We start from the raw sequence: 22145 nt of genomic DNA on the forward strand, positions 1-22145 counted from the left end.
TCAGGTTAGTTTTAGGGGTAGGTTTTGTTTCTGGAGCAGAACTTGAAAACTATGAGTGGTGTGGTGTTGAAAGTTGGTATATATATATATATATATATATATATATATATATATATATATATATATATATATGCCATTTGATACTAAGAAATATGAGAAACTTTAATTTTTAGTTATGCCATGGGTTGCTGAGGTCAATGTAAGGGTTGATTTCCTGCAGCTGAACTTGAAAAACCTTGACAAATAATACCTTGAAACTCGGTATATAGTTGGTATATAGGGCGGGGGATATAGATGACTGTCTTCTTGTTGACCTTGTGGTCTCCCAATAATAGGACAAATTCTTTTCAAGTAAGGAAGACTAACAAGAAAAAGTCTTTGTGCCAAACTACAGCTTCATTGTAAATATTCCCTCGTGTTTTTTTTTTTTCAGATAATAGATCACATCAGGGTACCCTATGGACATGGACAATGCTACAACTTCTCTGAAGCATCTATCTGGGAGTCCCCGATTAATGATTTGTCGATTCTGAACTATTCTGTTACATGCACAAGGGATTAGTTGCCTGACCTGCTTCCAAACCACCCAGGCACTGATTTGATGTCAAATTTATTCCAATGCTTTAGACATGCGATTGCTTGTCCATTCTGTTAGGAACCGCCTAACACATGCTTGCACACGGACTTTAGTGGATCTGACGCTTGTAGTCCGAGATTTCTGCTTTCCCACACTACCCTGGAGGGAAGGGTCAAGTGTGGGGCTGCAGAAAGTTTATTCTTGTTGGAGGTGGGAAAAAAAAAAAAACAAAGAAGGAAGGAAAACTCTGCCTTTGTTTCTAAGCAACTTGACTTCCGACCAGTGAGAACAAGCACCTTGTGCGTATTCTCAAAGGTCAGCTCAATGTAATCCTCCATTTATGAATGATTCATCAGCCAAGTGTTTCTCAGGAGTAGGATAATAAAGTTAAGAATGTAAGAGCGTACAACTTTTCCAATGACCAATGTTAGCATTTTTGAATGAAGTTATTTTAAATTAAAGAAAAAAAAAGGGACACATGTTGAACGAAATTACCTGGACACTCCTCCGATGCCTCTGATGACTCAGGGGTTCCGGTGGCATCTGCAGATCCTGAGGCCATGATGCCGCAATCACTGCTGGAGGGGGGTGGGGAGAAGGCATTAATTTTTGGACTTGCTTTATAAAAACCCTGCTTACTAACTATTACAAGAGCAAAGAATGCGTGTTGGAAAAGAACAGAAAGTTAAATCTACATATTTGGCCACACATTAACAAAAAAAGTCCTTTGTGCTCTTTGTCCTTGTCTTTATTACCTCAGTGGTAATGCAAAAAGACTCAAATGGGAGACATAAATCCAGACACAATCTACCCATGTAAATTGGGGGCAGATCTACTTGGGTAGATTTTGTCTGGATTTATGTCTCCTATTTGAGTCTTCTTGCATTACCATTGAGGTAGTAAAGACACAAGACAACAAGCAGGACAACAGCCCTTCTCAGAAAGACAGAGAAACTAAGCCTGTCCTTATGTCGTGTTCGGACTGTGCGTTACAACAGTATGACTAAACTGATGGCAGAGGCTTAACACCACCCAGACCTTGGCACGACTCATGGCCCTGATAAGCAGATGCTGCCTCTTACAGATTACAGACTGTGAAACCTGGCCTCACCAAACAATGACATGTTCAGCAGCCTAGTGTTGCCCTGATCAGCTGAGCTCATCACGTACATCCTGAACTTAATAAGGAAGCCTGGGGGAGGTTCATGGACCGATCCTAATTAAGCTCACAGTGGAGATCCTCCAGTCCTCCATGAGGAAGCTGTCAGCAGAGCCTATGACAGGAAAAGCTAAACAGGATGTGGAGACAATTTACAACCCTGCCTGACATGTCTACACACGGCCCATGGCTTCTTATAGCAGGGATGCACCCATGCAGATGATTTCCTGACTATTGCATTCGGAATAGGAGAAGTGGCATCACTTCCATTCTATCCCTAGAAGAATAATAACGAGACTGTCAATGACAGCATAGCTCACTCCAGCCCCGTCTAGCCCAGAAGGAACGATCTAAAGTGGGTCACCTTGCGCAATAAATGTTGTAAGCTATATACTAGTGCATCTCAAAAAATTAGAATACCATGGAAAAAAAAAAGTTCCTTTTTTTCATAATTTAATTCAAAAAGGTAAAACTTTCATATATTCTATATTCATTACATGTAAAGTGAAATATTTAAAGCCTTTTTTGTTTTAAATTTTGATGATTATGGCTTATAGCTCATGAAAATCAGAAATCCAGTATCTCAAATTATTAGAATATTCCCTAAGATCAATCAAAAAAAGGATTTACAATACAGAAATGTCCAACTTCTGAAAAGTATATTCATTTATACACTCAATACTTGGTTGGGGCTCCGTTACCATGAATTACTGCATCAATGCGGTGTGGCATGGAGGTGATCAGTCTGTGGCACTGCTGAGGTTGCTTTGGTAGTGGCCTTCAGCGTATCTGTATTTTTGGGTCGGGTGTTTCTCATCTTCCTCTTGACAATACCCCATAGATTCTCTATGGGGTTCAGGTCAGGCAAGTTGGCTGGCCAATAAAACACTGTAATATCATGGTCAGCAAACCATTTGGTAGTAGTTTTGGCACTGTGGGTAGTTGCCAAGTCCTGCTGGAAAAGGAAATCAGCATCTCCAAAAAGCTCGTCAGCAGATGGAAGCATGACGTGCTCTAAAATCTCCTGGTAGATGGCTGTGTTGACTTTGGACTTGATAAAATACAGTGAGTGGACCAACACCAGCAGATGACATGGCACCCCAAATCATCACAGACTGTGGAAACTTCACACTGGGCTTCAAACAACTTGGATTCTGTGCCTCTCCACTCTTCCTCCAGACTCTAGAACCGTGATTTCCAAATTAAATGCAAAAAGTACTTTCCTCTGAAAAGAGGACTTTGGGCCACTGAGCAACAGTCCATTTCTTTCTCTCCTTAGCCCAGATAAGACACTTCTGACATTGTCTCTGGCTCAGGAGTAGCTTGATATTAGGAATGCGAAAGTTGTATCCCCTTTCTTGAAGATGTCTGTTCGTGATGGGTCTTGATACACCGACACCAGCCTCAGTCCACTCCTTGTGAAGCTCTCCCAAGTTCTTGAATCAACTTTTCTTGACCGTCCTCTCAAGACTGCGGCCATCCCTGTTGCTTGTGCACTTTTTCCAGCCACCCTTTTCAGCAATGACCTTTTGTGGCTTACCCTCCTTGTGGAGGGCATCAGTGATCATCTTCTGGACAACAGTCAAGTCAGCAGTCTTCCCCATGATTGTGGTTGTGTGTACTGAACTAGACCGAGATACACACTGTGTTCATACTGTTTTACTCAAACTCGAAATGAAACATTCTAATATTTTGAGATTTTTTTTTTTAAAAGTTTTTGTACTGTATGCCATACTGATTAAAATTAAAATAGAAAATGCTTGAAACATTTTAGTTTTTGTGTAATGAATCTATAATATATAACATTTTCACTTTCTTAAATAACTGATGGAAAATATTGAACTTTTTCACAATATTCAAATTTTTTGAGATGCACTAGTACACTAGGAATAGCTACCTATTTGCTGGAAAGAATCCAAAACGGTGAGGAACTGACTGAGAAGTGATTTTTGTTGAGCTGCTCATTAAAGCTTAATTAGTCCATAACTTCATTAATAAATGTCATTAAGCAAATCTGGGTAGAAGTTATATGCATCCTAGGTACCCCTACCTTCATGCCAGAAAAAATCAAAATCAGTGAAGAATTGAGGGAGAAGCAGCAATGTGTGTGGAAACTGCTCGTTAGGGCTTAATTACTCCATATCTTCATTATTAATTGCAATTATGCAAATTTATGTAGAAGCCATATGCACCCCAGGAAGACCTACCTTCCTGACAAAAAGAATAAAAATCAGTGAAGAATTGAGAAGCAGCGATTTTTGTGAAACATGGATGACGCCAGATGGACGGACAACGCATGATGGCATAAGCTCATCGCATGTCAGCTGGATGAGCTAACAAGCACTCTTAATTCTCTCTCATTATTCCCCCCATTTCCTTCCAATTTTGTGATTTCTCAAGGCTAAATCTATCCGTAAGTCCATGAATTTAGCCCAAAGGCTCTGCATGCCATCTCACGTCAGACCTATTCATACATCCATCATTCATCAGTAATACAAATTACCTCAGCAAGCGTCATCTTCACTCCTCCCTAATCCTTCTCAATCATCTCGTAACAGGAAATCTAATGGTTGCTTCCAACAACTCGCATCCTATACAGGATGACACGCCGTCGCACTTACCCAAAAGGTCCTACTATTTCAGCTATATTTGCTGTACCTTCTATTACATTTCCCATTTATGGCGCTTGTTGGGTCCAAAATAGGGCTGCGTACCTAAACGTAACATCAGGTACAGAGGTTTAAGTACAGGTCCGGATCTGTACCTGAACAATTTGACAAATTCTTCTGAACTTTTTCAATCATGACAGAAACATTAATAAACTGTTGACAACTTGTCAGTATCTTTATTCAAAGAAAACCGAACATGACTAGGTTTCCTACCTCACTTCTCAGTCTCACACTTAGTTAACTTGGGACAAAAAGTCATAAGTTGTCTCACAGCGAGAAGTGACTACACTAGAGTACTACAGACTACGCGCAGTCCGCGGCCTTTAACTTACGCGGCAAAATTACACAAAGCAACAAAGGCCGCCAATGCCAGCAAAGGAAAAATGGCTGACCTGCTTTTGAGTTTTTTTAACCAATCAGAACGCTGGATCAGCCAAGCTCTCGCAATGTCTCATGAGACTGTGGCAAGAGGATCTCAAATCAAAGATGGCTCCGATTTCAAGTTTCAGCGCGGCATTTTACGTCTTTTCCAGTGCTAAATTTTCGTCTTTGTGGTAGGATTTACGCATCTTCAGTCACAAAATAAGCAGATACTTGGTGTAAATTTATATCGGTACAGTACCGGTACTTCATGATCCGGTATTTTGGACCTGTACCGAATCGATTTTCACGGTACAGTACCAGTACGCAGCCCTAGTCCAAAATACTGCAAACTAGTTGAACTATTGTCCAGAGGCAACCATTTTTTCCATTTCCAAAATTTTGCCGCAACACCAATATCAGAGCCTTGAATATTGGCCGATTTCCAGATACTGATCCGATACTCATACTGTGACCTTCTATTGCGCAAAATGTTGTGTGATGGTGCCATGCATTACTTCAGTTTATCAATCAATGCTGCAGAAATTCAACTCAATATTGATCAAGGGTTCAAGACCAGTATCAGCTCCAATATCGATACTTGGTACCAGATCAGCACATTGCTAACCAGAGACAGAATCGTTTAAAAGGCAAGAGCAACGGAAAACAAAGTTATGGCTTTAAACCAACAAAAACACGTCTGCTGAGTTGAGATAGCTCTGCTATAAAGCTGGCACATCTCAAGTGTTTATCTAGTAAATATACCAGGCTGAGTCAGCAACAGCAGCAAGTTTCACCCCTCAAGCAAACACTATTATCAGATCTGACATGTTTATAACCACGCAAATTGAACCAGAGCATTCGCATGAACCTTGTGAAAATATTTAAACCTTTCTGGCTGGCCATGATGGTCATCAGGTTACTACATTCAGTTTCATTGACGTGTATCCCAAAATTTAAGACAATGTTTAGCTTAGAAGCCATTCATCAAATCTCAGACAAAATTTTCTGATGTGCCTGCCAAATATATCAAGCCTACTTGGCTTCGTAATCCTGCAACGGCAAAGCAAAAATGGCAATTTATCCACGGAGTACAATTACAGTTTGTGCAACGAGACATTTTAAGTGAGTGAGAAAATTCCTCTCTGGCCCCTCTAGACACTATTTACTTGGTCACCAGATAAAAAGCGACGAATGATTGCCCTTTATCACTGGTCACGGATATAGTTTTGCATTTTATACTTAAAGGTTTGGGATAAATGAAACCGAATCCTGAACAAAAGGGCAAATTATACCCCCAGATATCAGATGGCAACCATTAACTTTGTGCCTGTGCCAGAGGAAATACCTGAAGTCTGCGTCACACATGGGCATCAGGGAGCAAATAAACGGCAATGACCCACATATCAATGCACCACATAATGACTGCCTAAGCTTGTCCTCAAACACTGTTGGGTGGTGTTCTGTAGCTTACATTTGCTCATGGTCAAAATAAGGAGACGACAGGATATAAAACCACCTCGATATTAAATCTTTAGTACAAATAGTACCATTATATCCACAATCACTGGTTATGAGCAATCGTGTGCTCTGATTGGCTACTCTACTACTAGGCTATCAGCTTATATAGATAATTTTCACATGACGTCACAGAGTCGGGGATTCCCTAGTGGCGGCCATCTTGCGGGTCAAGCTTACCGTACGGGTCACTGAGCACACATTGTAATGCGCGAGTACAAAGTCTTCAAAAGAACCCAAGCAGGCTATTTAAAGCTAGCAATGGTGCACACCTGTTGTATTCACGGCTGTCGTAATAGGTCAGATGATGAGGTCAAGCGGAGCTTTTATGGAATTCCCACTGTACGGGAGCACGAAGGCGAGCAAACAAAGAAACTCGGCATACAAAGGAGAAATCTATGGCTTGCAAGAATCAACCGCAAGGATCATCAGCCTTCCAAACACAGCAAAGTCTGCTCCGATCATTTTTATAAGTGGTAAGTTGTTTAAATAAATAATCAATTGTGTTTAAGTTTGTTTTTGGAAACCAAAACATCGTGTAAACAATCTCTGGAGAATGCCTAACTGTAATACCACTAATGGATGTAAAATTTGTCTTAAATCAACTCGATATTATACACATTTATATGCAGTGTTGAGAGCTCTAAAATTCCAATGTTTACATACCTTGGCTGTAATTAGGACACGACTGTCACTTGGTTTTATATGGTGGACTTCACGGACCCAGCCACAGACAAAATAATTGTATGACTCCAGCGACTTGTATGCTTTGAGGTCGTCAAGTGTGTAGGCACTTTTACTATTCACGAAATAGTTCACAATATCAGGGTATGATATGGATGGCAGCCCTGCATAGTCACTTGAAAATGCATCTTTGTCCACTTCATAGGGGTCAATTTCCCCAATCAAGGCCAGTTTGGCTGCATACCGTTGTCGTGAGATGTCGTCCAATGTATCCACATACTTCCGTTTGCTTGATTTTGCCGACATTGATCTTTATTTTAGAAAACTGACTATATAACTTTATAAATTCGTCAGAGATAACATAGCCGGTAATAGACCAGTTCACAGATACGGCAAACCGCAAGGAGTTGTGGGAAAGGTCAAAGGTTAAGGCCTCATAAACGAGCGGAAGTAGAGCATGTCAACAATGGCAGAGGCTACAGGCTCGCTGTGGGGACACTGTTGTGTTGTCGATTGCTACAAAGGACGTCGACTGCTTGAACAGTGGATGCGAGAAGACTGTAGTGTACATTTAAGTGAGTGTATACAGAAAAAATTATGTGAATCCAAGCACACAGTTTAACGCAAAAGTTCGTTTATATCCCGACCTTGTCAGCTGTCAGATTTATGTTAATGGACCCGGTAAGCTGGTAAATAATATTTATTTTTTTTCTTTACCAAATTCTAACAGAAAACGAGCGCGCCCGAAAGGGAAAACCGAGCCGAGCCACCTCACGGCTGTAATGCAAATTGCTTTCCTCCTCCGTATACAAGTGCGCTTCCATGGCAGGGAAAAAGAAACTACATTTTGGCACCTATGTAGCTAGTCCCTTATTTAAACAAATAGGAGTCATTCAGGATTCAGCCATGTTTTTGCTCCGTGTTTTTACTCAAAGTTATACAGTATTATGAGCTTTAAATTGCATAAATAAAACCATTTGGTGAAACTTTGAAGAAGAGATTGTACTGGTTTAAAAGTTTTTACCTAACATTTTCATGTCGACTCCAATTAATACACTAGTAGAATCGATGACTAGTTTAGGAGGCCAAAACTTTTTTTTTCAATTTTTGACTGTACCAGCCTGAAAAAACTTGCGACAGTCAAATGGAAAAAAAGCAAGCTGGTCATGTTGTACTGGACTAATCCATGACTGAGTATAGTAAGTGATACTAGTACTGATACAATAAAACAGACGACTGTAATCTGGTAGGCAGCACGATTTATATTATTTCTCCGTGTCAGATGTTGACCTGTCAAAAACTGCAGTGGGCGTGGCAGTATCACCGGGTACATACCTCGATTTTTCTTCGTCTTCCTTGGACGGTACAGGCTGGATTTTCAAAATATCTGTGGCATATGCAAGCGCCCTTAACTCTTCTACCCCCATGGTAGTTGGCAATCCCCGTTCTCTCATATCCATAAGGCGTATTTACTAAGGTTTGGCTTGTTTGCCGCTATGTTTTCATCTCCGATGAGGCCTCGACCTTTGACCCTGCGCGGTGATATCTGTGAACTGGTCTATAGAGATCTTGCAGTCACGTGACCGGAAAGTACACAGCCTCCATCTTGTCGGTAAAAAACACCGCTGACTTTGAAGAAGATATTGCACTGGACTTTAAGACTTTGTACCTTGGATACGTTCCCGAAAACTGGCTGAAAGTGGACAAATATCTTATTAACATTCTATTGGTGGCCAGTAAAAAAGCCATCACCAGGAACTGGCTACAACCACACAGCCCAACAATTATTACGTGGAGAGATATTGTGGTGGAAATTTACAAGATGGAAGGAATAACAGCACATGTTAACCAAAAAACTGAGTTTTTTTTGGACAGATGGTTGAAATGGTTTTATTTTGTCCCTGTCAAATGGCCAAATGAATCCTTACTACAAGTGTATATATTACGTATCCTTTTGTAAGTACATGTATGTGAAAGACTACTCCCTGTTTGTAAATAGTTGTTGTTACTGTTGTCGTTTTTTTGTCCCCCCCATTTCCTGTCTCTCTTTTTTTTTTCTTTCTTGTTTTCATGTACCCACCACCCTTTACCTTGAAAATTAATAAAATATAAATTAAAAAACAAACAAAAAAAAAAACCGCTGAATACTGCTGCACTCGTGTACAGAATGGATCAGTTTCAACCGACGGACTACACGGCTCATTTTTCTAATGAACAGATAACTAGATATATGTCTAAAATAAACGATCTACAGATTAGTGACCCTTATGGCTTACCGGACGTAGTTTTCACGACCGGATTTTGAACTGCCAGCGGAATACCCAGACGTGTATAATTACCTCATTAACTTTCCCTCGCTGTTCAGTGGTGAAGTACTGCGTGCTTATAAATCCCTGGACAGTTATCTTTACAGGAATTCAGGATTTGTCAGCGACTCAGATGTGGCATCTTGTAAACAAGAATCCTCATTGGACGGGTAAGTCACTTAAGTATTGAGTATAGCACTGACCAGCCGATTATAGAATAGAATAAGGTAATTCCAGCTGTAATTCCAAATCGTCCGTGTTGTTTACCATGGATCTGGCGTTGGAGAGGTAGAGGCTTAGCAGTGGAGGTTTGAGTGGCTGTTTTCTGAGCTTAGTCAACAGGCCGGCTCTGCAGCCTCACTTTTGCTTCCGCTCCCGACGCCGCCTCCTTCGCTTTGCTTCAGATAACAATCCACGGAGACCCCGCTGGTCTCGCTATCTCGTCCGGAATGTTGTGCATGCGATGGAAATCGCTACAAACCATCATTTTCTGCTGGAAACCCATATCCAGTAAGTCCATACAGTTGTAGTGGATATTGAAGTCCGGTACAGACGAACACCACGCAAAAATACACACAAAAAACATAAAAACGCGCACAGGTAGGGAGAGCTTGTAGCCGCAGCCGTTGTAGTAGAATGTAGGGTTTTCCAGAAGAAAAGGTAGAAGTAGAACCAGAAGTAGAACCAGAAGTAGAAGGCGGAAATATGGCGTTTGACCGACAAGATGGGGTCTGTCACAATCTGGATCGGCTGTGATGTCACATGCAAGTGCTCCATAGCGATGGTCCGTTTTGTTAGGCCCACAAGATGGCGGCTGGAGGGCGTTCCCCGGAATGCCGTGACGTCAGTGAAAACTATCTATACCATGAGTAGAGGAAAAACAAAATGGTGGCGCGTTTGTGGCTGAACCAATGGAGGACGAAATAAAAACTCTACTCGAAAACAAAACCCCCAAAATTGTTAAAGTATTTTAAAAGAAACAGCTAAAAGAATAGAACCCCCCCTCCCCCCAATATCTCCTGTTCCACACTCCAGCCCAGTTGGTGGTGGTAATGCACCTTTAAGTTGGTTTGCCAACCACCAAAAAACCCTAAAGAAGAAAACCCCAAATAATACACACAAAAAAAAGCAGCAAAATATGGAATAAACATATTTGATGGTAACACGTTTTATTTTTCAAAAATCACATTTTTCACAAATTGCTACTGTCATTTCGCTGGTTTGTTAACATTGAGTGGAAATTATTTTGTCAGATGTTTTATACAAAGTTTTTATTTATTGAATTTGAAAAAACAAACAAAAAAAACCCCAATAAAAATGCTCAGTTTCTCAAAATCCAGTGAACGTGGATCGAATAAAACAGTTATTCCACTCAATCTTGTCATACATAGCTTATAGCCAACTCGGCGCTACGCAACTCATCGGCTAATCAGCTCATGTACGAGTCAATTTCATGGAATACACGGCACTTGACTTTCACTTGCACAAAAAAAACAAAAAACAAACATCGATATCATAAATTGAACAATGCAGAGTACTTTCCGCACCTAAATATCTCCTATTCCCCTCTGAAAATGAGTAATAACGATAGAAATAGGAAGATATTGTAATATACAGGTCTAGACTATCCTGGAACTCAACCCAGAAGTGAAAAAGGGTTTCGCTGTGTGCACCGACTGCCAATCACAACCATACATAAAACCATGTTCTAGGCACTGGTTGCTAGATGGCGCTGTTGCGTGATTTGACCTCAATTCTGTTCCTGGCATCCTGGAACTGGAAAATGAAGCGTGCTACGAACTGAACTGTTTCCATTTCAAATCTAATTTTGCCCCTTGCATATTTGACAAGGTAAACAAATGGCAAATTGAATAAAAATGTTGAATTGTACCCAAATCAGCCCTAGATGCCACTGGAATACATCATTTAAAAGTCTCTAATTTAAGAATTTACCATGGAAGCAGGCCAGGTCAGCCCTTACAGGCTGGGTTCTGCATCAGTAGCACCGCTCTGATATTATTTTCCTGGGGAAAGCCCTGGAATAACTGTTAAATATCACAACAGGCTGTGTTCCAGAATCTTATAATCAATCTTGAGAACATGGTGAATAATCTGCGAGTACAAGCGAAGTTCTTTGGTACAAACCTAGAAACAAAAACATTCAGTCCTAAAATAGTCAGCATCAAATCAAGCAAGAACCTTCGTATAATCAGGAATGTTGGTGATGGATTGAGATACTTATGCCTAAGCTAAAGATCACCAAGTGATCACACAGAGGGCCTTGTTTCCTCACATCTCCTCCACAGATACCACACATTGTTGTCACTATCAAACCATTAAGTGAAGTGAATGTTCGCAAGAACATGACTCCATCCTGTATTTTTAAGACTGTTATATTTGAGAACACTTTGCAGCTTCCAACCAAACCAGCAGATAAACTAGCAGATGTTCCTTTTATAGTAATATCATTTCTTCGTAAGCTTGTCAGTCAGGGTTTGGTTTTTTTTTGCACTTCAGACACTTCAAGTATCTGTATGTGCATGTTCCCATGACTGAACGAAAGACGTTGTCCCTGAGAATCACGTTATAGCTTGTTTCTCTGCAGCAGCTAGTGCACTGACCTTGGAGAGCCTCCAGTGCTAGACCTGGGTGATGGCGTCCGCCGTTTCATCTCTTATCTCATGGAGTCAGAGGAAGGAAAGGAGAAAAGAAAAGAAATATTGAGGAAGGAAAAAGATCATGTAGTTGTTAATTGTGTTAGTGAATAGGAAGGTTGTAGCAGAATGTTAAAAGGAAAAATGAGTCCATGGTAAATCTGAAGTTATCAAATATTCTGTTACACTGTAGAACTATTACATTATCTTAGTTCAAAACCATCAGGGTGGACAAATCACTAGCCTGGGCACCTTGGACAAGAACTCAGCATCAACTTTTTCAGCAGTTTGTGCTACAGGAGCTTTTCTGTAGGCGTGGACCATATGTTCAAGCCTTCAATACCAAATCACCCTGTCACCGGTTGTCCTTCTTTGGACCACTTTTGGGAGGTACTAACCACTACATACCAAAACACCCCACAAGATGTGCCATTTTGGAGATGCTCAGACCCAGTCATCTAGCCATCACAATTTGGCTCTTGTCAAATGCCCCTTTTCCACCAAATCAGTTCCAGGGCTGGTTCGGGGCCAGTGCTGGTGCTGGTTCACAACTCGTTCTACTTGCGAGCCAGCTGGGAACCAGTTTGCTTTTCCATAGCTCGCGGTGCTAAGGGAAGACACGTCATTACATCGCTGTATACGTCAGTTACGTCGCTACGTTTGCATAAACCTTGGCGCGAATATCGAAGCAAAAACAACACGGAAGAAGCAGCAGCAGCAACAAGAACAATAATAATAATGGCTGACTTTGCGTTTGTACAGCTGCTGCTTCTCGTCGCTTAAAAATGGCGATCTTTCACGGTCATTATTGTTGTTGGTCTTAACAACTCCCCCCTGCTGACATAAGCGGTTCTTTCCTCTGGCCCAGCAAAGAGTTGGTGCTAGCCTGGAACCGGTTTTTCTGGCCCCAGAGCCAGTTCTTTGTCAGTGGAAACAGAAAACCCGGTTCCAAACTAAGCACTGGCCCCAAACCAGCCCTGGAACTGCTTTGGTGGAAAAGGGGCAAAAGTCACCCAGATCCTTACACTTGACCATTATTCCTGCTTCCACAATATCAACTTCAAGAACCGACTGTTTTATCGCTGCCTAATATATCCCACCCCTTGACAGGTGCCACTGTAATGAGATAATTAACAGTTATTCAACAAAATCGAGTTGTACATGAGCTGATAGCTGACGAGGAGCATAGCGCCGAGTTGGCTATAAGCCATGTACGACGAGATTGAGTGGAATAACTGCTTTATTCTATCCACATTCACTGGATTTTGAGAAACAGCGTTTTTATTTTTTTGTAAATTTGATGAATAAAAACTTTATACAAAACGTCTGACAAAATCACTTCCGCTTAAAATGTAAACAAACCGGCGAAATGACAGTAGCAATTTGCGAAAAATGCTATAATAATCATAATTCTTGAAAACTAAGATATAGTCTTACCATCAAATAATTTTTTTCCAAATTTTGTTGCTTTTTTGTGGTTTTGCTTTCGAATAGAGATTTTATTTCGTCCTTGGTTGGTTCAGCAACAAACACGTGCTGCCATTTTGTTTTTCTCTACTCATGGTATATGAGCTGATATTGTAGTAGCCGAGTAGCCAATCAGAGCACGCGATTGCTCACATCCAGTGAACGTGGATAGAATAATCAGTGTAATTCACTTCACCCGTCAGTGGTCATAATGTTAGAGCTGATTGGTGTACAAACACACAAGGTTCTGCTTCATTAACTACATGATCTCTTTATCCAAATTCGTAGCCATCCTTATCACATGGCTAACTCGCAAGAATCAGTCAAGAATGCTGGGGCTGAAGTCGACAAAAATAAATAAATACAGTACAAAACAAGGCTTTCATGAAATCTAATTGTATTATCTGTGAAAGAGCCCTCATTTAATATTACCCTTACGTTCATATGAGCAAATGACAAGTGCTTGCATCGCTTATAGGCTGGCTGTTACACTAATCAGTGTAAAAATTAATTGACACTACATGCTAGGCTTCACACTCTTCACTGACAGATTAGCAAAAAAAAAAAGCAAGCCAACTGTACTAGCTACACACACTCCGCAGAGGAATCAACGTCTCTGCTACTCCCTTCCAAGCTTTATTTTAATTCCTGTTGTCTCTAAACGCATTTAATAAAACATTCTATAGACCCCTTGCGCATGACATCACGCATCGTGCGATAATTAGACCTGGGGGTCAAACAGACACCGTCTTTCCCGTAAGCAAGGCTTGATCTGTCGTCAGTATGGTTTATTTTTGCGCTGCTCAAATCAAGAAATGGATAAAAGATATTACCGTCTCCCCGCCATCAAGAAAAATGTTAAAGAAAAGCAAATGCTTCAAGCACAACAAAGAAATGAGAGGTTAAAAAGAATACGACGAGAGGAGCCAAGATTGAAAACTCCAGAGAAATTCATGATTTTATTTAAAACGTATTTAAAAAAAAATAGAGAAGACGAAAGTGAGTATGGAAGAGTTTGCTCAAGAATCTCGTTTTATTTTTTTCTGCTCGCATTCGAGTTAGCTTCTTCATGAAAGTGTTTGATTCTCTTCCAGGTGAAGCAGCTTCCTTATTTAACACGGGAAACCCAGAGTGGTTTCAAACAACTTGGACATAACTCAAAAAAACCCTCTAATTTCCACATATGGATCAATATTATCCAAGTACAACCGCGATTCCAAAAAAGTTGGGACAAAAGTACAAATTATAAATAAAAACGGAATGCAATGATGTGGAAGTTTCAAAATTCCATCTTTTATTCAGAATAGAACATAGATGACATATCAAATGTTTAAACTGAGAAAATGTATCATTTAAAGAGAAAAATTAGGTGATTTTAAATTTCATGACAACAACACATCTCAAAAAAGTTGGGACAAGGCCATGTTTACCACTGTGAGACATCCCCTTTTCTCTTTACAACAGTCTGTAAACGTCTGGGGACTGAGGAGACAAGTTGCTCAAGTTTAGGGATAGGAATGTTAACCCATTCTTGTCTAATGTAGGATTCTAGTTGCTCAACTGTCTTAGGTCTTTTTTGTCGTATCTTCCGTTTTATGATGCGCCAAATGTTTTCTATGGGTGAAAGATCTGGACTGCAGGCTGGCCAGTTCAGTACCCGGACCCTTCTTCTACGCAGCCATGATGCTGTAATTGATGCAGTATGTGGTTTGGCATTGGCATGTTGGAAAATGCAAGGCCTTCCTTGAATGAGACATTGTCTGGATGGGAGCATATGTTGCTCTAGAACCTGGATATACCTTTCAGCATTGATGGTGTCTTTCCAGATGTGTAAGCTGCCCATGCCACACACACTAATGCAACCCCACACCATCAGAGATGCAGGCTTCTGAACTGAGCGCTGATAACTCCTCGGGTCATCCTTCTCCTCTTTAGTCCGAATGACACGGCATCCCTGATTTCCATAAAGAACTTCAAATTTTGATTTGTCTGACCACAGAACAGTTTTTCACTTTGCCACAGTCCATTTTAAATGAGCCTTGGCCCAGAGAAGACGTCTGCGCTTCTGGATCATGTTTAGATACGGCTTCTTCTTTGAACTATAGAGTTTTAGCTGGCAACGGCGGATGGCACGGTGAATTGTGTTCACAGATAATGTTCTCTGGAAATATTCCTGAGCCCATTTTGTGATTTCCAATACAGAAGCATGCCTGTATGTGATGCAGTGCCCAGGGCTCGAAATTAACTTTTTTTCTTTGTGTCCCCCAGTGGTCCCGAATTCTGTGTTGTATTGTCCCGAATGGAAGCAATAGTGTCCCCATTTTTTTCCTCTCTGAAATAACCAGTGGTTAATATTATCATATGAAGTCTCATCTCATCTCATTATCTCTAGCCGCTTTATCCTGCCCTACAGGGTCGCAGGCAAGCTGGAGCCCATCCCAGCTGACCACGGGCGAAAGGCGGGGTACACCCTGGACAAGTCGCCAGGTCATCACAGGGCTGACACATAGACACAGACAACCATTCACACTCACATTCACACCTACGGTCAATTTAGAGTCACCAGTTAACCTAACCTGCATGTCTTTGGACTGTGGGGGAAACCGGAGCACCCGGAGGAAACCCACGCGGACACGGGGAGAACATGCAAACTCCACACAGAAAGGCCCTCGCCGGCCCCGGGGCTCGAACCCAGGACCTTCTTGCTGTGAGGCGACAGCGCTAACCACTACACCACCGTGCCGCCCATCATATGAAGTTACTATTATATTTGTAACTATGCGATTTTGAACCCCTTATATCATTTTTACAATAAGTCACAAGACACAAGCGACACATGTCCTATACATCATCTACTTCAAAATTACAGTTATTGCATTTTCAGTTTATTAAACTTTGGCGATCTCACTGTATGAATAGATACCCGTTTATTTAAAGGGGCCAACTAGCTCATTCAGAAAATGTTTCAACTCCCTACATCTGCAGTACACTTTAGTTGAAAATAAGACCCCTTTTATGTTCATTTCATCTACTTATACCTTGAATATCTGTTGGTACTTATAAGGCCAACTTATAATTTTCACCATTACCGTTATCCATTTTTATGAACTTTCCGTTATCCATTTTTATGAACTTTCCGTTATCCATTTTTATGAACTTTCCGTTATCCATTTTTATGAACTTTCCGTTATCCATTTTTATGAACTTTCCGTTATCCATTTTATGAACTTTCGCTGCCGAAGCGTGGGTGCAAATGTTAGCAACATCAACATAGTGCCAGGTCCGAGCCTAGTTGTGCTGCTGACTGACTAAACTTTCTGAACTAGAAAGACACCAAGAAAACTCACTTATTCTGTTGAACGCTATCTTCCGTCAATATCATCCACATCATTCCTGTTGTATTTTATAACGTGTCTAACAGTGTTAGACACGTTATATAGCGTTGCCTGCAGACCAGGCGATGACACTTTGGATCCTGAAGGTCCCGGAGACGTTATGTCTGGGCTTTCAGTTTCTTCCCCGCGGTCGGTCCGCTTCAACCACTTCAGCATTTTTGTTCTGGCAAGAGTCGGCGCAGCGTGTGCGGTAGCAATTCCATTCCAAGTCCATATAATGCGGACTCCGGCCGAAGATTCTAGAACAGAATGCGCTGCTCTGTAGCCTACGGATGCAGGTGCATCGAAAGTGTAGCTACTATGTATTTTTCGCTGTTAACGTTTTAAAATTAAAATTGACAAATTAGGTGAATGTCTACGTATGTGTTACGGCTTTGTAAATAATATTAATGTAGAACTTTTTTCTAGATCTGTTTTTTTTCCATTGTCCCGGGATTGTCCCAGATATGATAATTTTGTGTCCCGATGACATTTTTTATGGTCCCCGGGACATCGGGACACCGTTAGTTTCGAGCGCTGGCAGTGCCGTCTAAGGGCCCGAAGATCACGGGCACCCAGTATGGTTTTCCGGCCTTGACCCTTACGCACAGAGATTCTTCCAGATTCTCTGAATCTTTTGATGATATTATGCACTGTAGATGATGATATGTTCAAACTCTTTGCAATTTTACACTGTCGAACTCCTTTCTGATATTGCTCCACTATTTGTCGGTGCAGAATTAGGGGGATTGGTGATCCTCTTCCCATCTTTACTTCTGAGAGCCGCTGCCACTCCAAGATGCTCTTTTTATACCCAGTCATGTTTATGACCTATTGCCAATTGACCTAATGAGTTGCAGTTTGGTTCTCCAGCTGTTCCTTTTTTGTACCTTTAACTTTTCCAGCCTCTTATTGCTCCTGTCCCAACTTTTTTGAAATGTGTTCCTGTCATGAAATTTCAAATGAGCCAATATTTGGCATGAAATTTCAAAATGTCTCACTTTCGACATTTGATATGTTGTCTATGTTCTATTGTGAATACAATATCAGTTTTTGAGATTTGTAAATTATTGCATTCCGTTTTTATTTACAATTTGTACTTTGTCCCAACTTTTTTGGAATTGGGGTTGTAATCCGGTAGTAGAGCTTTTTTTTTTTTATCTGTAGTTTTCTTCAGACAACAGCAACAGACGTTGGACATCTTCACTTGGCTTCAGTATGTTAACAGTATATAAACAAAGTTTGCTTGTCCCCCAGCTCTAGGGTAGCGACGATTGCTAACGTAAACCTGACGCAAGTGCAAGGGGTCTACAGTCGTGGCCAAAAGTTGAGACTAACAAATTTTGGTTTTCACGAAGTTTGCTGCTTTAGTGTTTTTAAGATCTTTTTGTCAGATGTTTCTATGGTATACTGAAGTACAGTTCTAAGTTTTTCATAAGTTTCAAAGGCTTTTATTGACAAATACATCAAGTTTATGCAAAGAGTCAATATTTACAAGTGTCGACCCATCTTTTTCAAGACTCCCGCAATTCGCCTTGGTATGCTGGATATCAGCTTCTGGGCCAAATCCTGACTGATGGCAACCCATTCTTGCATAATCAGTGCTTGGAGTTTATCGCAAGTTTTCGGTTTTTGTTTGTCCACCCGCTTTTTGAGGATTGACCACAGGTTCTCGATGGGATTAAGATCTGTGGAGTTTCCTGGCCATGGACCCAAAATTTAAATGTTTTGTTCCCCGAGCCACTTGGTTATCAGGTTTTGCATCTAAATCAACCAATGTATCGGATCATCAAGAACTTCAAGGAGAGAGGTTCAACTGCTGTGAAGAAGGCTCCAGGGCACCCGAGAAAGTCCAGCAAATGCCAGGACCGTCTCCTAAAGAGGATTCAGCTACGGGATCAAGTCACCACCAGTGCAGAGCTCGCTCAGGAATGGCAGCAGGGAGGTGCGAGTGCATCTGTACGCATCGTGAGGCGAAGATGTTTGGAGGATGGCCTGGTGTCAAGAAGGGCAACAAAGAAGCCACTTCTCTCCAAGAAAAACATCAAGGACAGACTGCAGGAACTACAGGGATTGGACTGCAGAGGACTGGGGTGAAGTTATTTTCTCTGACCAAGCCCCCTTCAGACTGTTTGGGACATCTGAAAAAATGATTGTCTGGCGAAGAAAACGTGAGCACTACCATGAGTCCTGCATCATGCCAACATTAAAGCATCCGGAGACTATTTATGTGTGGTGTTGCTTCTCATCCAAGGGAGTGGGCCCACTCACAATTTTGCCTCGGAACACTGCCATAAATAAAGAATGCTATCAAAACATCTTCCAAGAGTAACTTCTCCCAATGATCCAGGAGCAATTTGGTGATGAACAATACTTTTTCTAGCATGATGGGGCACCATGTCACAAGGCAAAAGTGATAACTAAGTGGCTCAGGGAACAAAACATTGATATTTTGGATCCATGGCCAGGAAACTGCCCAGATTATAATCCCATTGAGAACCTGTGGTCAATCCTCAAAAAGCAGGTGGACAAACAAAAACCCCAAAATCGTGAAACTCCAAGCACTGGTTACGCAAGAATGGGTTGCCATCAGTCCGGATTTGGCCCAGAAGCTGATATCTAGCATGCCGGGTGAATTGCAGGAGTCTTTTGGGGGGGGGAGTCAACGTTGTAAATATTGACTCTTTGCATAAACTCGATGCATTTGTCAAGAAATGCCTTTGAAACTTATGAAATGCTTAGAATTGTACTTCAGTATACCACAGAAACATCTGACAAAAAGATCTAAACGCACTGAAGCAGCAAATTTTGTGAAAACCAAAAGGTCAGTCTCAAAACTTTTGGCCACGACTGTATATTACATTAAACAATGGTCATATTTTTTCTTCCATTTTTACTTGTCAAATTGTAAATGCAGGTAGGGACTAAAGTTCGGAGTGGAGAATTTAAGTAGTGTTAGACCACACATGGCACAGAATTGATCTGAGGAATTATCCGATCTAATTGTTTGGATTTGTTGCTTTACCACGTCAAACCTACTTTGCATAGAACTGAAAAAAGTACTTGACCTGTGTCTGTCTGTCTTCCATTTTACACTTTGCTTCACTGGCATTTCTGTTCAACCCTCCTGTTAAACGTCAAGAACTCATGTGACCTTTCGGCTTGCCAAGTCAAACGAGGTCATTTTTGCTCATGAGCCACCTCCAGGCTTGAAGTTACTGCTGTTACTCTATAATTTAGGAGGTTTTACACAGCGTTTTGCCATTTCAAATTGCATGTCTTGCATCACGTGCAAGGCATGGATCACGTGCGACAAATCAGATGGGGTTTTTGAATGGTCAGGTTTACTTGCCTGCATTGAAACCTGAGAGAAACTCTGTACGAGTTGTGGTGTGTGCGGTTGTCAGGAAATTGTTGGCCACTGATGTTGGATTTAGACAAAATGCAACCTCAACTGGAATACCACATCAAGAGAGCAGCTAGGCTTTTTCTTTTTTATAAAAAGAAAAAGAAATAAAAACAAATCTTGTGGGATGAACAGCTTCGCCAGGGCACGAGTTGGTTTTGAAAATTGAAGTCTCTGAATTATGTGTGTTTTAAAAGCGTTGCAAAACCAAGTGTTACCATGTTGGACTTGAAACCGTTGACCACAGCGGGGGGGACCTTTTCAAAGTCATATGTGGTCTTAATAAACCATCCTCGGTTTCTCCTTGCCTTCTTGATTGAAAAGTGCCTTTTTAAAGGTTACATTCATTTGCTAGAAACACCAGAACCTGGTGTTTCATTTGGATGAGGTTTTGGACCTGCCATCAAGTTCATACTCCTGATGAAAAGCATCAACATCAGCAAACCCAGCACTGATACAGTGCAGATGCTAAAGCTAAGAAGGTATCTGGTGGTTTAGCCACCAGTGTACTCAACCCATCTTCATGTGGTTTAGCCCCATGTTTAAATGTGAATCAAGTTGATCAAAGGTGTCTGTGACTGAGGATTCAAGACTGACCTTGAAATTTCTCACTGGATTTTTCATTTGACTTCTGTAAACTAGCTTAAAAGTAGTTGAAGAAAAACTGACTAGCTAGCTGAATCAAATCAAGGGTTTGCATGTTTAAATCTCTGCTCGCTCAACAGAGCAGTTTCAAAGGACAGTCTAAAGATGAAACCGTCGTTCTAATAATTCTAATAATAATGGCCGCGAATAATTTGAAGCGATTTTGAATTCCTCATCTTTCGTATGTTCAATTGTATCACACATTGGATGGTAAACAAACACAAGCAATAATCCTTCCTCCCAGGCTTGTAGTCTGACTTGTGCCCTCATTTTAAGGACTCGTGACTTGACTTGAGCACTGATGACTTGGACTTGTGCATCAACTGCATTCGGACTCGTAAATTGGAGATGAGGGCTTGGATTTTTTTTTCTTTTTTTTGTAACATGCCATACTAATTTGGCATAAGATATTTAGATCTACATTAATTTGTATACCAATTTCGTGCAAGAGAATGCAGTGTCACCTGTTCATGTGTCATGTTCAGGAACAAATTAACATTAATGGTGCTAAAACGCCTGGAGAGAATGCCTCTAGGATGTATAAGCAAAGCGGACAAGACTTCTCATGCAGCGGGAGGGGGGAAAAAAAAAAAAGCACCGCTACATGTTCCATATGTAGAAGAACTATTGAGGAGACGATGGGGACAACCTTGAACTTCAATTGTCATTTAGTAAGACTCCACCCAGAGAAGGAAGTGACATTATGTTTGTTGCCCTGTTGATAGCAGGGCTTGCTTGCGGGCCGATGAACTAGCTAGTGTCAACCCTCTCTCATGTTATTTAGCCTGTTGATAGTGGGCGGGGCTTGCTGAGCGGTGAACAAGCTTCTTATCTATAGAGATCTTGCAGTCACGTGACCGGAAAGTACACAGCCGCCATCTTGTCGGTAAAAAACACCGCTGAATACTGCTGCACTCGTGTACAGAATGGATCAATTTCAACCGACGGACTACACGGCTCATTTTTCTAATGAACAGATAACTAGATACAGGTCTAAAATAAACGATCTACAGATTAGTGACCCTTATGGCTTACCGGACGGAGTTTTCACGACCGGATTTTGAACTGCCAGCGGAATACCCGGACGTGTATAATTACCTCATTAACTTTCCCTCGCTGTTCAGTGGTGAAGCACTGCGTGCTTATAAATCTCTGGACAGTTATCTTTACAGAAATTCAGGATTTGTCAGCGACTCAGATGTGGCATCTTGTAAACAAGAATCCTCATTGGATGGGTAAGTCACTTAAGTATTGAGTATAGCACTGACCAGCTGATTATAGAATAGAATAAGGTAATTCCAGCTGTAATTCCAAATCGTCCGTGTT

The 22145-nt window shown here is 41.1% G+C and overlaps 1 protein-coding gene across 8 annotated transcripts in view; it reads right to left on the bottom strand.

Annotated features, from left to right (window-relative positions):
- The window catches only part of zgc:66433 (uncharacterized protein LOC321250 homolog), a 90804-nt gene that overhangs the window by 60540 nt on the left and 8119 nt on the right, over window positions 1–22145 (bottom strand). For 3 of the 8 annotated variants that reach the window (XM_060927365.1, XM_060927362.1, XM_060927357.1), the window contains exon 2: window positions 1073–1152. In XM_060927365.1, the coding sequence (XP_060783348.1) occupies window positions 1073–1139 (67 nt within the window). In that variant the 5' untranslated portion in view covers window positions 1140–1152. Of the gene's footprint in view, window positions 1–1072; window positions 1156–11894; window positions 11952–21917; window positions 21938–22145 lie in introns of those variants that run through there. The other 5 variants (XM_060927364.1, XM_060927361.1, XM_060927360.1 and 2 more) reach the window with 4 other exon arrangements.

This window comes from Neoarius graeffei, chromosome 8, assembly GCF_027579695.1.
Source record: "Neoarius graeffei isolate fNeoGra1 chromosome 8, fNeoGra1.pri, whole genome shotgun sequence".
In the NCBI taxonomy this organism is placed as follows: Eukaryota; Metazoa; Chordata; class Actinopteri; order Siluriformes; family Ariidae; genus Neoarius; species Neoarius graeffei.